The sequence below is a fragment of the Mya arenaria genome, chromosome 16 (genome assembly GCF_026914265.1).
Source record: "Mya arenaria isolate MELC-2E11 chromosome 16, ASM2691426v1".
In the NCBI taxonomy this organism is placed as follows: Eukaryota; Metazoa; Mollusca; class Bivalvia; order Myida; family Myidae; genus Mya; species Mya arenaria.
The window spans coordinates 1,973,805-1,989,012 of NC_069137.1; the positions used below are offsets into that span (position 1 = coordinate 1,973,805).

A 15,208-nucleotide genomic window follows, 5' to 3' on the forward strand; every position below is an offset into this window, starting at 1 on the left:
AGGGCCGGTTGACCGTTGTGGTTTTGTCTTATCGCTAAATTTAGTGGTGATTGGGCCTTATATTGAGTCTATGGGGTGCGGGGGCATTTGGCAGGGGTTTAACACCAGTTCGTTCCAGATTTTACCCGCGGTTGGCTGGACCGAAAGTCAAAGTCCCCGCTATTCCCCATACCTGAGGGGGGGGGGCGTGGTTACATTTGACTGGTGCATTTATGTTTTATGCCTTTAAAAAGTTAACAACGGTTAAAGAAAAATGAATAAAAATCTTTTTTTTTGAAAGAAGATATAAACATTTGCGATCAATTTTTTGTCAGCAGTCTCATATAACTTGTTTCCATGCATTTACACAAAAATTGGCTCGTTAAAAACAAAAATAAGAAAGTTGCCAAAACGTTAAATCTTTGGGAGTGCAACTTTAAGGGACACCAGATTATACAGTTGCAAGAAAAAAGGAAAAGTGAAAACCTTTGCTAATGGCGCAATGATTCTTTCGTTTTTTTGTGTGTTTTACCAATTTGAAATTAACTGTGTTTTTTAAATTAACATATAAATATCTGTTAATTTAAAAAATATTGTCAGTGTATGAGTCTGTTCTTATCAAGTCACTTTTACATGCTAAATATTCACGATATGAACTGGGAAATAATATATTTGCTGATTTTTAGACCATCTAGAGTCTAGCCCTTTCATAAACCATCTAGCTGCCAATGTGAGTTTTAGATACATATTGGACAGTTTCATTGGAATTATGTTTCATGGCTAGCGTAGTACTTACTCAGGGCTTTTTCTATAGTACCCACGGGGTCGACTTTCGGACCCATTCCCAAAGCAAAATACAAGATGTTTTTTGGAAAGTCATTTCAAATGTACTGGTTCATTTTCAACATCCTAATAAATTATGTGATGTAATTTTGTTCTGATAATTGTACTCGGAAATCATTGATTTTCATTACATTCTGATATATCCGTATGTAATATTATCTGTCATGATTAATTTATTGCAATAGATATTTACACACAAGGATTGATATTTCAGCCATTTTGGTTCTATTAAATGGAATTAAAGTAATATAAAATCATTTCCTTATTCGCAGGAGACTAGACAGCTTTTTTCTTTTAACAGTTAATTTTCCCAATTCCAGCATTTTCATGACTCAAAATTATCCAAAATGTCTAGGGTCTTTTTCCCAAATTGGGCAGAAAAGCCCTGTTTCTTAATAATGTTTTAGGAAAAATGTAATTCAAGGGACATTTTCATACACCTGAGATCTGTTTTTGTAATGTTACAAAAATAAGCTGATTCTTTCATCTAATACAAAAACTAAATAATGTCTAAACTGTCAAATGTGAGGTTGCATCTGTAAACTTCATCTTTGTTTAGGAAATCTGTTAATATAACTTTCACCACCCAGAACAATAAGTATCAATATAAGAAGTAAAAAATATTGTAGTTATTATTTCCTCATGTCAGGGATAATTCGATTAAAAAAATCAATGAAAAAAAAACTGTTAAAAACTATAATGTTGTTGTTTATTCTAACTTTTAATAATATTTATTCCCTGTGGTCGGTCGGTTTGTCGTTCGGTCCGTTGCAACTTTGTCCGGAGCATAACTTAAAAACTACTGGATGGAATTTGATTAAACTTCATACAATGGTAGAGCATAATGAGAGGAAGTGCCGTGTACAATAACCATAACTCTATTCTTGCTTACTACTGAGTAATTGCCCTTTGTTTCTTTTTTGTCTGGAGTATAACTTAAAAAGTACTGGATGGAATTCATTGGAACTTCATACAATGGTAAAGCAAACTGTGAGGAAGAGCAGTGTTCAAGAACCTTAACTCTACTTTAGCTAATTACAGAGTTGTTGCCCTTTATTTGTGTTTTTTTGCTGTAAATTGTTTTTCCAGACATTAACTTGCAAACTACTATATGGAATTTATTGAAACTTCATACAAGAGTAAAGCACAATGAGAGGAAGTGCAGTGCACAAAATTCATAACTCTATTCTTGCTTAATACTTAGTTATTGCCCTTTGTTATTTTTTGTCTGGAGTATAACTTGAAAAGTACTGGATGGAATTCATGGGAACTTCATACAATGGTAAAGCACAATGTGAGGAAGTGCAGTATTCAAGAACCATAATTCAATTTCAGCTAACTACAGAGTTATTGCCCTTTATTAATGTTTTTTGCTGTAATTTTTTTCCAGACATTATCTTGCAAACTACTATATGGAATTTCTTGTCCGGAGCATAACATAAAATATACCGGATGGAATGTAATAAAGTTTTATACAATGGTACAGCACAATGAGGAGTTCAGTGTACATGAATCATTACACCATTTTAGCAAATTTCATTGACAATAGTCCATAAAATAAAGTTGCCATTTATAGGTTGGAATTCCAAATAGTTGACTGCAATTTAATTTCAGGGCGGTGTTCGGGGTTATTAATCACCTTCAGTGATAGCTCTAGTTGCCTTTCAGGTGGCCCCGCTGTGCCGGATGAATGCGGTGGTTTTGTCATTGCGCAAAACATAGCGGGGAATGGGCCTACCAAGATTCCTGGGGGTGCAGGGGCATTTGGCAGGGATTTTACCATTTGTTCGTTCCCGCAGGGCGGATATTTCAGCCGGGGCTGGCTTGACCGGAAGTCAAAGTCCTTGCTATTCCCCGGACCTTGGGGGGGGGGGCGTGGATACAATTGACAGGTGCATAAATGCCAGGTTCACCAACACAACTCGAAGCCTTTAGTGAATGTCCTGAAAATACGATTTTTAGTAATTACATAAACCAGATATAGTTGGCATTTTTTAGTAATCCAATTCCTTAATAACTTATTATTAAATTGTTTGCAAGAGGTTGGAGATGGGGTTGATGACAGACCAGCCAGCCGAACTTAAATTGGAGTAGACATCATGCGTTCAATTATTAGTATTTCACAATCTGTTTTTGAAAATGTATCCAAACAGTAGCGCGTTTGAATCTTTTAAGTTTATATTTTCTGTTTGTTTCATTCCTTAATAACATTGTTTCATGCTGATTGTAAATTATTTCCGGTCACGGCCATGAGATTATATCATTTTCTATTGAACTATTTTGTTTGCTTTTTATAAATATCAGGTTTTTGACTTATCACTCAATACTTCTTAATACATTTCAACATTCTGTAAAAGCACAATTGTATTTGTTCTTTTTTTATAGCCACCTGGTTGCTGATGCTAGCGAGGTCCTTTATGGACCAAATATCCTGTTCAAGATAGTTCTGTATGGAACTCCATACCACCTCAGTAAGAAAAGATTCTAAGCAAGTGCATTTCTGACTCCTCCAAAATGCTTCTTTGTAGTCAATTACCTTGGAGTTGTTTAATACTCATTGCAAAATATTCAAACATAATATATTTCATCTATTTTGTTTTGATCTTTGAATCCGCCAAATTACACTATGACTATCATTATGTGGCTATACCAACGTTGACGTCATTTGATGTTGACGTTATTTCCTGTTCATTATATACATACAACCTGATGAACGCCGAATGGCTGAAACGTTGTTTCATAAAAAAATAATTTGTGTTGAAGTTGGACTTCTTTAATTATCACCATATGTGACTATATCGAATTACATAAAGAAGTGTGTATGCCTCAAATGATTGTTAACTGGTATACCTTCACAGTAGTAGTTTTATTCTGTTAAAAACATTGAATTGATGTTATTTGCAGATTCTGATGTGCCAGCAGCCTGAAGTGGTCAAACAATTTAAAACTGGATGCAGCACGGAATCCCATCTTTCAAGAGAATGCAGATGTTAGTCACTCCTGTCAAATTTGTTTGTGTGAATAATACAAAATGTGACATTTACAGCAAATATGTAATAATTGAGAAACGTATAGACAATTGCAAAACTCTGTTCCGTTAATCTTTGCCATATTTAGCATTTAAAATCAGATACTTTCAGTTTTTGCTAGTTTGTTCGGTTTATTTCATTCATAATATTTTCAAGAAGACACCAGTTCGGTGTATAGTAGTTATGGTGTTTTAACTGTCAATGATTCCAAGATCACTGTATGTTGTTGAACTGATATATTAAACATTGAAGATCCAGCTGTCAGAACAGAAAACATTGATTGTGCTTTTGAGAACACTGGATTTAATCAACATAATTTGACACTGTACATATTGCAAGCATTTTTTTTCAGATAAATCTATATAAATTAATAGTAGATAACTGTAGCCTTAATTTGTGCATATTAACATATGTGAATAGTTTATTAGCCTCATGATGTCATTCTGTATAAATTATATAATAAAATCATTTTAATTGTTTCAAATGTTTTTATATATAAATAGTTATGGAACTGAAATTTTGTCTTGCTCTATTGGCTGGTACACTCAAAAAATATGTGAAATCGTGCTTAGTGAGCTCAGCTGACAGTTTTTCACTGGGTGCTTATTTGGGTGTGTTCCAACAATATCACTGACTTGATTACTTTTATTGTATATTCTATATAGGTGCTAAATTTAGAATATATTTTCAGCTCTGTTGAATGTTGATTGTAATTGCAATTTATCATTTCTTTTTAGATCACCCTGTGGGTTAAACGTTATGTGAGGGTTAGAAGTCATTTGTTTGTAATTACACCTTGATAAGTTTAAACTTTAATACACTGGGTCTTGAAAGTCCCATGATATGAACAATTGGTTTTGACTATTTGCATGCTTCATTTAGAATATACCTCATAAGAGGTCATAAAATAGTGGGCCTTTAAAGTTACAAAATTTTAACATTAATTTATTCATAAAATTTCATTTCCCACCAGATGTAAAAAACAACAACCTTTTTATCAAAAAGCAAGACAAAAAGGTCATTGTTGGTGATCTATAAAATAATACATGTGTTGCTCCATATTTAACTGTCACAGGTTTTTTGGTTAATATCCGATTTTATCAAAGCTGTTTACAATATTCATTAATTGAAATTTAGATAATTTAGATCATTAGACATGATGCTTGTCAGATTTGTCGTTGCAAACGCAAATAATTTTAAAGTTTATTTAAAGCATCATTAAGATAATTCTGTACTTAAAGCAGAATTGTATTTGCCCTTAAAACCTAAACAACACATTTGTTCATAATTATCATTTTGCAACTTTTTTGGCGGGGGTGTGGTGTATGTTTTTGTAACAAACAAATAAGAATATATTCTGTATTCTCACTGAGATATTTTGCAGACAATTTGCCAGAGCTGCTTGGCTACATATTGTTCATATACAATCATAATTATTAGTAATTGATTAAATGTTTTGCCATGTTTTACCATCATATTTAAATAGATTTTTTGCCCATTCAATTCTAGTTAAAATCATAATTACCCCTGCTTGTAATATACAACATTATTGATATGTGATCATTTTTAGCTTGACTATTCGATGACTATGGAGAGCTATCCTAGTCACCCGAGTGTCAGCATCAAAATTACCACTTATGTTAAAGTTTCCGTACCACCTAAATATTTTCAAAGTCCATTGACATACTGTTTTGTAACTTCGCACGCTTGTTTACATTATGCTCCCAACCTGTACACAGGAGGAGGTCACTGTATCGAGCATTTTGACAGAATTATGCCCCTTTTTACTTAGAATTTACGTTTAAGTTTGCGTACCACCTCAGATATTTTCCAATTCAATTTATGTAAATATCTCAGCACATCATCTATTGCATTAAAATCTGATATAACAGTGATTAAAGCATGTTTCTCCAAAAAAAATTCATCCCATACACCGAAAAGCGGCGGAGTAGTCGAGCGAGCTGACTCTGTGACAGCTCTTGTTTTTATTTATTTTCTGTTTGTAACATATTCCTCAAATGCGTTTTGGTACTTGATTTCAAATGCATAGTAGCTTAAGTTAGGTTAATTAAGAAGAATAACTTTAAACTTCATATAAATAATATAAAGTAATGCATTATATATAATGTATACACTATTATTGAAGATTGTTTGCGTATACACTAAATAAATTGCTAACAGCAACATAACTGCTTGTTATTTAAAACGTTTTATTAACATATACAAAAAAACCGTTCCCTTTAACTCCTAGTATGTTTCACTTAGTCATTAAGTAAACTTAAACTGTCCGGCAATAACACTTCAAGCCCGTAGAGGCAGCGCCTTAGTTCATATTACATGTTGATATTTTAGTATTATACAGTGTATAGTTTTTTGGTTAAGTGTTAGATCTTAATGTATTTCACCGAGTGAGGACCAAAAGCTATATTGAACAACTGTTGTAGCTTCGACAGTAATATTTACATATCGTGATCAATCAATTTGATAGTTTTATTGTTTACATATACGCTTATTTAAGCCTAAGTTCAAACCAAAATGCAAGTCCGAGGCATAATTACTGTTATATTCGTACTGATTTAATTATATCAGATAAATTGTGTATCGAGTGATCAAATAATTTCACTGTGTTCATATTGATTTATTATTGTTGTTAAAATATTTGTTTGTGCATATTTTAGGTGATGAATATTTACCAAGTAAGTACATTAAAATTAATATTTTCAATTGCCTATATAATTTATAATAAAGGAACATAAATTTTCGATACTGTTTGGGGCTTAGAAGAAACTCAACACAAATTCTGTATTAAACCGGGTTTATGTTTACACAGTTTTTTACTGAGCTTGTTTCTGTAGTTTTTCGCATAAATATTAAGGTTAAGTGATCAAGACAAAATGACACCAACCCCACTGTCACAAGCCATTAAATTAAAACCGAGACAATACCTGTCAGAATACAACCAACCAAACGAGAAACACCCACTGTCATAATACAACAAACACCAAACGAGACACGCCCAGTCACAATAAAACATACACATTATGAGCGACCTACACGTTCACAATACAATATACACACAACGCGTGTCACCCACTGCCACAATACAACATAAACCAAACGAGGGACACTCAATGTCACATTAAAACATACACCAAACAAGAGACACCCACTGCCACAATAAAATATACAGCAAGAGGGACCCCAACTGTCAAAATACCACATACACCAAAGAAGAACACAATACAATAATTACCAAACGAGAGAGACACAATGTCAAAACACAACTAACACAAAACTAGAGCCACTCATATTTACAATACAACTAACACCTAACAAGAGTGACACACTGTCACAATACTACCCAAACCAGAGGAGAGACAATCACTTTCACAAACCAAAAAAGAACGAAAGACACTTGCTGTCACAAAGCAACACACGAGATACTTTCACGATCACTATTTAAAAGAACAAAAAATCGAAAGACACTCACTGTCACAATACAACATACACTCAACTAGAGACACTCACTGTCGCAATACAACAGACACCAAACAATTGACACTCACTGGCACAATACAACATCCACAAAAAAAGAGACACTCACTGTCACAATACAACATACACCTAGCTAGAGACAATCACTGTCACAGTACAACAGACACTAAACGAGAAAAACTAACTGTCACAATACATTATACACCAAAACATGAAACACTCACTGTCACAATACAACACACACCAAACGAGAGACACTCACTGTCACAATACAACCAACACCAAACGAGAGACACTCACTGTCACAATACAACACACACCAAACGAGAGACACTCACTGTCACAATACAACACACACCAAATGAGAGACACTCACTGTCACAATACAACACACACCAAACGAGAGACACTCACTGTCACAATACAACACACACCAAATGAGAGACACTCACTGTCACAATACAACACACACCAAACGAGAGACACTCACTGTCACAATACAACCAACACCAAACGAGAGACACTCACTGTCACAATATAACATCCACAAAAGTAAGAGACGCTCACTGTCACAATACAGCAGACACCAAACGAGAGACACTAACTGTCACACTACAACAAACACCAAACGAGAGACACTCACTGTCACAATACAACAAACACCAAACGAGAGACACCCACTGTCACAATACAACAAACACCTAACGTAAGACACCCACTGCCACAATACATTACACACCAAACGATAGACATTCACTGTCACAATACAACACACACCAAACGAGAGACACTCACCGTCACAATACAACATACACCAAATGAGAGACACTCAACGTACACAATACAGAACACACCAAATGAGAGACACTCACTGACACAATACAACACACACCAAATGAGAGACACTCACTGTCACAATACAACACACACCAAATGAGAGACACTCACTGTCACAATACAACACACACCAAATGAGAGACACTCAATGTCACAATATAACATCCACAAAAGCAAGAGACACTCACTGTCAGAATACAAAAGACACCATAACAATAGACACGCACTGTTACAATACAACAGACACCATAACAATAGACACGCACTGTTACAATACAACAGACACCAAAAGAGAGACACCCACTGTCACAATACAACAGACACCATAACAATAGACACGCACTGTTACAATACAACAGACACCTAAAGAGAGACACTCACTGTCACAATACAACAGACACCATAACAATAGACACGCACTGTTACAATACAACACACACCAAAAAAGAGACACTCACTGTCGCAATACCACAATCATTCGAAACAAGAGACACTCACTGTCACAATACAACAAACACCAAACGAGAGACACTCAATGTCGCAATACCACAAACATTCAAAGCAAGAGACGCTCTCTGTCACAATACATCTAAAACCAAACGGGACGCACACTGTCACAATACAACAAACACCAAACGAGATACATTCACTGTCACAATATAGCTAACACCAAACGAGAGACACTAACTGTCACAATACAACAGACACCAAATGAGATACACTCACTGTCACAATACAACAAACACTGAGCAAGCGTCACCCACATTCACAGTACAGCAGACATTAAACGAGAGGCACTCACTGACACAGTACAGCAGACACCAAACTAGAGACACTCACTGTCACAGTACAGCAGACACTAAACGAGAGGCACTCATTGTCAAACTACAACATACACCAAGAGACAGACACTCACTGTCGCAATACCACAAACATTCAAAACAAGAGACAATCATTGTCACAATACAAGTTAACATAATTGCTCATCCCGAATTTTATGGTGATGTTTTAAAGGAAATTCGTAAAATTAAAATGTTTCCAGCAGGCAGTTGGGCAGATAGTCTTAATGAATTACTTGAATTTTATTTAAACCGTGGATATAAAGGCAATATTTTGAAAAGCACTTGCCTTCTTGTATTTGAAGATGAATACCTGAAACAATATATTGGGTTGAATAAAGCATCCTTTCATTACTAAACTTTCAGTGCTTTGATTTTTATGAAGAATTTGCTAATTCATGTTATCTTTAAAACCGTTTTTGGCAGACAGGTGTTGACTGACTCCGAGTGTTTTGGCTGTGACCTTAATTTCTTCAAATATTTTACGTTTTGAAATCATTTGGAAGGAGAGAATAGCATATACTAGTCGCTTTTATTTTTAATAATGTTTTTCTTTATTTGTTCGTAGTATCGTATCTTTGAAATGTAGTTGCATTAGGTGCTCTGAATTGTTTCCCTCCGTCTGCAGATAGAGTTGGGATCTATAATAATTGAAGTACTTGGGGTTTACCTTTTTGTTTTTTGTTATTATATGTTTTATTGATAAGTTTCCTCAAGCTAATGCATACTTTGATAAGATTTATCTTTTGTGTTTTATCTTTATTAAGAATTCTTAGGATAAGAGTGATATTTGACACACACTGTCACAATACAACAAACACCAAACGAGATACATTAACTGTCACAATATAGCTAACACCAAACGAGAGACACTAACTGTCACAATACAACAGACACCAAATGAGAGACAATCATTGTCACAATACAACATACACTAAACGAGAGACCCCAACTGTCAAAATATCACATACACCAAACACGAATACAAGAAAATAATTACCAAACGAGAGACACTCTCTGTCAAGATAAACTAAACACATTGCGAGAGAAAACAAACAGTTATATGTAACAAACAAAACATTAGATACACAGACTGTCACAATATAAACAACACACTGCTACAATACAACAATCACTAAACAGAATACACTCCCTGCCACAATGCAAAATGACCAAACAAGAGACACCCATTATAAAAAAAGCAAATATCAAACAAGAGGCATTCAGTATCACAATTTAGCAAACACCCAACAAATTTGTTCTACCTGTCGCAAAACAACAAACATCATACAAAAACACTCACTGTCACAACACTACCAACACCAAAAAAGAGACACTCACTGTCGCAATACATTACATATCATACAAACACACTCACTGTCACAACACAACCACCACCAAACGAGAGATCCTCACTGTCGAAATACAACACACATCATTCAAAAACACTCACTGTCACAGCACAACCAACACCAAATGAGAGACCCTCACTGTCGCAATACAACACACATCATTCAAAAACACTCACTGTCACAGCACAACCAACACCAAATGAGAGACCCTCACTGTCGCAATACAACACACATCATTCAAAAACACTCACTTTCACAACACAACCACCACCAAAGGAGAGATCTTCACTGTCGCAATACAGCACACATCATTCAAAAACACTCACTGTCACAGCACAACCAACACCAAATGAGAGACCCTCACTGTCGCAATACAACACACATCATACAAAAACACTCACTGTCACAGCACAACCAACACTATGGAAATACTATCACTTTCACAACACAACCAACACCAAATGAGAGACCCTCACTGTCGCAATACAACACACATCATACAAAAACACTCACTGTCACAGCACAACCAACACTATGGAAATACTATCACTTTCACAACACAACCAACACCAAATGAGGAACTCTCACTCACTTTCACAACACTACCAACACCAAACGAGAGACTCTCACTTTCACAATGCAACACACATCATACAAAAACACTCACTGTCACAGCACAACCAACATCAAACGAGAGACTCTCACTTTCACAACACAACCAACACCAAATGAGGGACTCTCACTTTCACAACACTACCAACACCAAACGAGAGACTCTCACTTTCACAACGCAACCAAAAACAAACGAGAGACTCTCACTTTCACAACGCAACCAACACCAAACGAGAAACTCTTCTGTCGCAATACAACACACATCATACAACAACACTCACTGTCACAAGGCAGCGTACTTTACCTCAAACTCAAATCTTTATAAGAAAAGAGTTCGGTTTCTGATATCATGACACACTTTGTATTAAAACTATTCAATGTTTTACTTCTGTCTTCTACGTCTATTGTTTTTAGGGCAATGGACGAGGAACGATGTTTATTTTTACATGTTTTACAATTGGACTTGTCCTTGTTGTTTTCAATAAATTCATGACTTTTTTGTATAATACATAATAAATATTGATATTTAATTCCAGTCAATTGTTTGATGGTACTTCGAATAAATAGTCGTGTATCAACACCACAGCAATTTATCGAAGGATTTATTGCTTTTAAGTAAATATACATGCGTCGCGAATGTGTTTCTTTTTTATCTCTTGCATGCATATACATTTCCAGGACAAACTATTATTTTATCTTCTATTTTTTAAAAAAAATACGATAACTTAATGCATTAATTTTTTAAAAGGATTTGGTGAATGTTTTGGCATTTGCAAACAGTAACACATGATGTGTGTATTTATGTACATTTGATCAATATATTAAGATGTGTGTATTCTTTAATATCAGCATTTTTCGCTAGAAAAAAAAACAACAACATGAACTTACGGTTAGACATCGTGCCTATCTGATATGTTTATGTCAATTTTATAGTCCTATTTTATAGTCTTAAAACATATGTTTGTTGGTAGATATATAATACTTGAAATAGTTAAATTTTAATCAATAAGTGCCTTACATAATTATCGTTGAAAGACCATTCGGAATATAAGACTTTAACTTTTGAATGTTTTTTGTGGGGGTATACAGTATGTGGTTATACTAAGCAACTGCAAGTATCGTTCGAAATGAGTGTGGTTGAACTATAAAACGAATATTTCAGTATCGTCAATTATATTTAAAGCACCACATCAAGTCATTCAAAATAATTTTGTCGCATGAATTTAGAAAATGTTTAACAGGTTGTAAACACATATTGTCTCTATTAAGAGTTTAATGTTTGTAAGAATGTTACATTCTGGAATACTAGAATAAAAACAAGTTCCTAATTATAATCATTATCTTTTTCAGCTTTGGGTCCGCCTTGTAAGTAGAAGTAGCAATATAGCATTACAGAAAATGTAGCCGACACCTTTTATATTAAATATGTGTAAGATTAAGCTTTTTTAGTATGACTCTGTGAAGTTATTGGGGCACATACGTTTGCAAATGTCGGTTGATTGGACAGTCAGTCGGTTGGTAGAATATTTCCAATCCGACCATTATGGTATTTGACAATGATCGAATAAACATAATAACATTCAACGACTACAATATATGAGTTATTAGTTTTCATGAAAAATGAATTAAGGTTTAAGGTCGCATGTAACAATGATATAAAAATATTGTCGTACACATAAATCAAGAACTAATCGATTGAACTGGATTGTAACTGCTAATTAACTCGATAAGCTTAGGTTGTGGCCAGTAACTAAAGAACCTTAACTTAAGAGCAGGCATATTTACAGATAATTGTTTGTTAATATCTGATTTATTTACAATTCACTTTCTTTCAAAACACCTAAAAGCCAAAAATCAATTGTTTGTGTCAAAGTTGTACTAAGGATTCATAATGTTTAACTAACAACTCGTGTTTTGCACGCGTGAATATTTGACATTATCGCACTTTAAACACAATTGACCTACTACATGACTCTGACATATATACTTTTTCAGTTTATATCTTAGTAAATGTGTAGGTAAATACAATACTTTGGGGGATAGTATTTGCTTCAAATTATGTCTACGTTTACTGAAAAGTTTTCAAACTAATAGTGCAGTTCATGATTTTCAGCGAATCAATTATGCAAAACGTTACCAAAATGTTTTTCAATGCAATCAAACATGTAATTTCTCAGAAACTAAGCCTGTCATTCTAATGTGGCTTGCAACATTGACACATATTTATCACGTTTTGCGTCAACCTGGGATACGGGCAAATCAGTTAAGTCGTGTGCAGAAATTAGAAATAGTTATTATATAATACTGATGACATTTACGGTCAGTATTTGTGGGCTTAATGGCTGATACTGTCGTTTAGATATTCATAAAAATAAAATACCATCAAGTTTTGTTTCGTAAAGGGCAACTGAAAAACCTTAGTCAGATCAAGATTAAATTAAACAGAAGCTATTATGTGATTTATATCTATTGTAATTCAGAATATATGTATGTGAAGTTAGCTGCGTCATTTGCAAAGTTCAGGTTATTTTGTGGAATGCTTTTGTTATGCATATCTCAGAACAATTTTTCCCACTAAAATGACATATAATTCGAAAATGCAAACTATCATTATATTGGTCTTGTTTTATTGTAGATTGGAGAGGCCGTAAGTAAAGAATTTTGCTTACTTTTAGCGAAAGTTTAGTTTTATTGGAAAACTTTATTAAGAAAACATACTAAGTCTGATAGAAAATTACTTTTGTGAAATGTATATTATGTCTGGAAATTTTATTGGAAAAGAGGTTAATCATACTTTCTTGGTTTTGATTTTGTTAAAAGGCTTTTTGCCAAATATTTCATACAATGTTAACCGAAAGTTGGGTAGAGTTATACTTGTAGGCAAGTTGTTTTCAGTTATGAACGTTAGATTTGTTGAGAAAGGTCAATTTACTTCACACATATATATTATTTACACGTATATGTTGACTATCAATGAAAACGTAAAAGTAATTGATTCCACTGTAAATTTCTAACAGCAGTCGAGCATCGTTCAGTAAGAAACAAATGAGGATGGACCAATCTCGATGGTTACATTTGGAAATGTTAATATCAGTGTGTTTTATATCTTTTTGTATGTTGGAATCGGGTTATTTTCGCGGTATCGCGCGTTTCTAGGTTTGGTACACCACTTCCCATACGAAAAATGTAAACGTTTACGACAATAATGAAAGAAGCTGTATACATTCGGTCATTATTATCTACATATGAATAAGTTCCATTGTTTAGGTAGAGCCTCCAAACAGCCGGTCATATGTTCATAAGTGTCCATGTTCGACTCATTGGAAGTAGTATGTTCCGATTTGTCTTACTCTTCGAGAAATCAACGTTAATTCAAGAATCATCGCTGTTCATTGCTAGTCACATCGAATTAGCTGTAAAATGACAAAAAAATATGTCTTTATCATTTTGAAAGGGTTAACACATTTCTAGAAAAAAGGAGCATTCGAAATACTTTATGAAAAGGACTCATTTATACTATATCCAATAAACAAGTTCGTATATATGTTTTTGTCCAATGTTCTTTCTAACTTATAATTAGAAAATTAAAGCATCATTATATTTGAATTACAGCAGTAGTCAGTAGGTATTTAGGAACGTTTAATAATTGTATTATCACAAAGAAACACTATTCGTTATACATACAAATTAATGAACTTTAATATACTACTAATAATTATTGCTCGAAAAAGAAAACATGCAAAATAATCATTGTCATTGTAAGTAATACCCTTACATTTGCATTACAGCTTTGCCCTGTAAGTATTGAATACGTTACTTTATTATTTGTATTTAGATCTTAAAAGCCAGAACCGTTCACAAGTCCAGACTGATGTATTTTGCGATGTAATATATGCTTTTGATCATTGAAGAAATTTTTTGAGACAAAGCAATGAAAATGCTATTGGATAAAGGGCGTATATGCAAATTTATTATGTGCTTACTTCTAAGGGGTTGTATTATGGTTGTTGTTTTGTGTTGTCTTAGATTGAATCAATATTTGCATATATGTCTGAAAATAAGTGATACAAGACTGCTGACAAAATATCAGATCGCAGTTTGTTTGATATTTACGTTAATAAATGGATATGTATGGCTAAAATCATTACTAAAGCTTTCGGAAAAAAAAATTTTTCGGCAGTTTTCCAAACAATTGAGATTTGTTCTATTGTTTATCATCTTA

At 33.9% G+C, this 15,208-nt stretch overlaps 1 protein-coding gene across 1 annotated transcript in view; it reads left to right on the forward strand.

Moving 5' to 3' along the window:
• Window positions 1-12,390, forward strand: part of LOC128222330 (CD109 antigen-like) — a 30,848-nt gene extending 18,458 nt beyond the window's left edge. The window contains exons 19-21 of the mRNA XM_052931309.1: window positions 6,530-6,547; window positions 11,401-11,420; window positions 12,337-12,390. Of these exons, the coding sequence (XP_052787269.1) occupies window positions 6,530-6,547; window positions 11,401-11,420; window positions 12,337-12,390 (92 nt within the window). The remainder of the gene's footprint in view (window positions 1-6,529; window positions 6,548-11,400; window positions 11,421-12,336) is intronic.
• The last annotated feature ends 2,818 nt before the right edge of the window (window positions 12,391-15,208 follow it).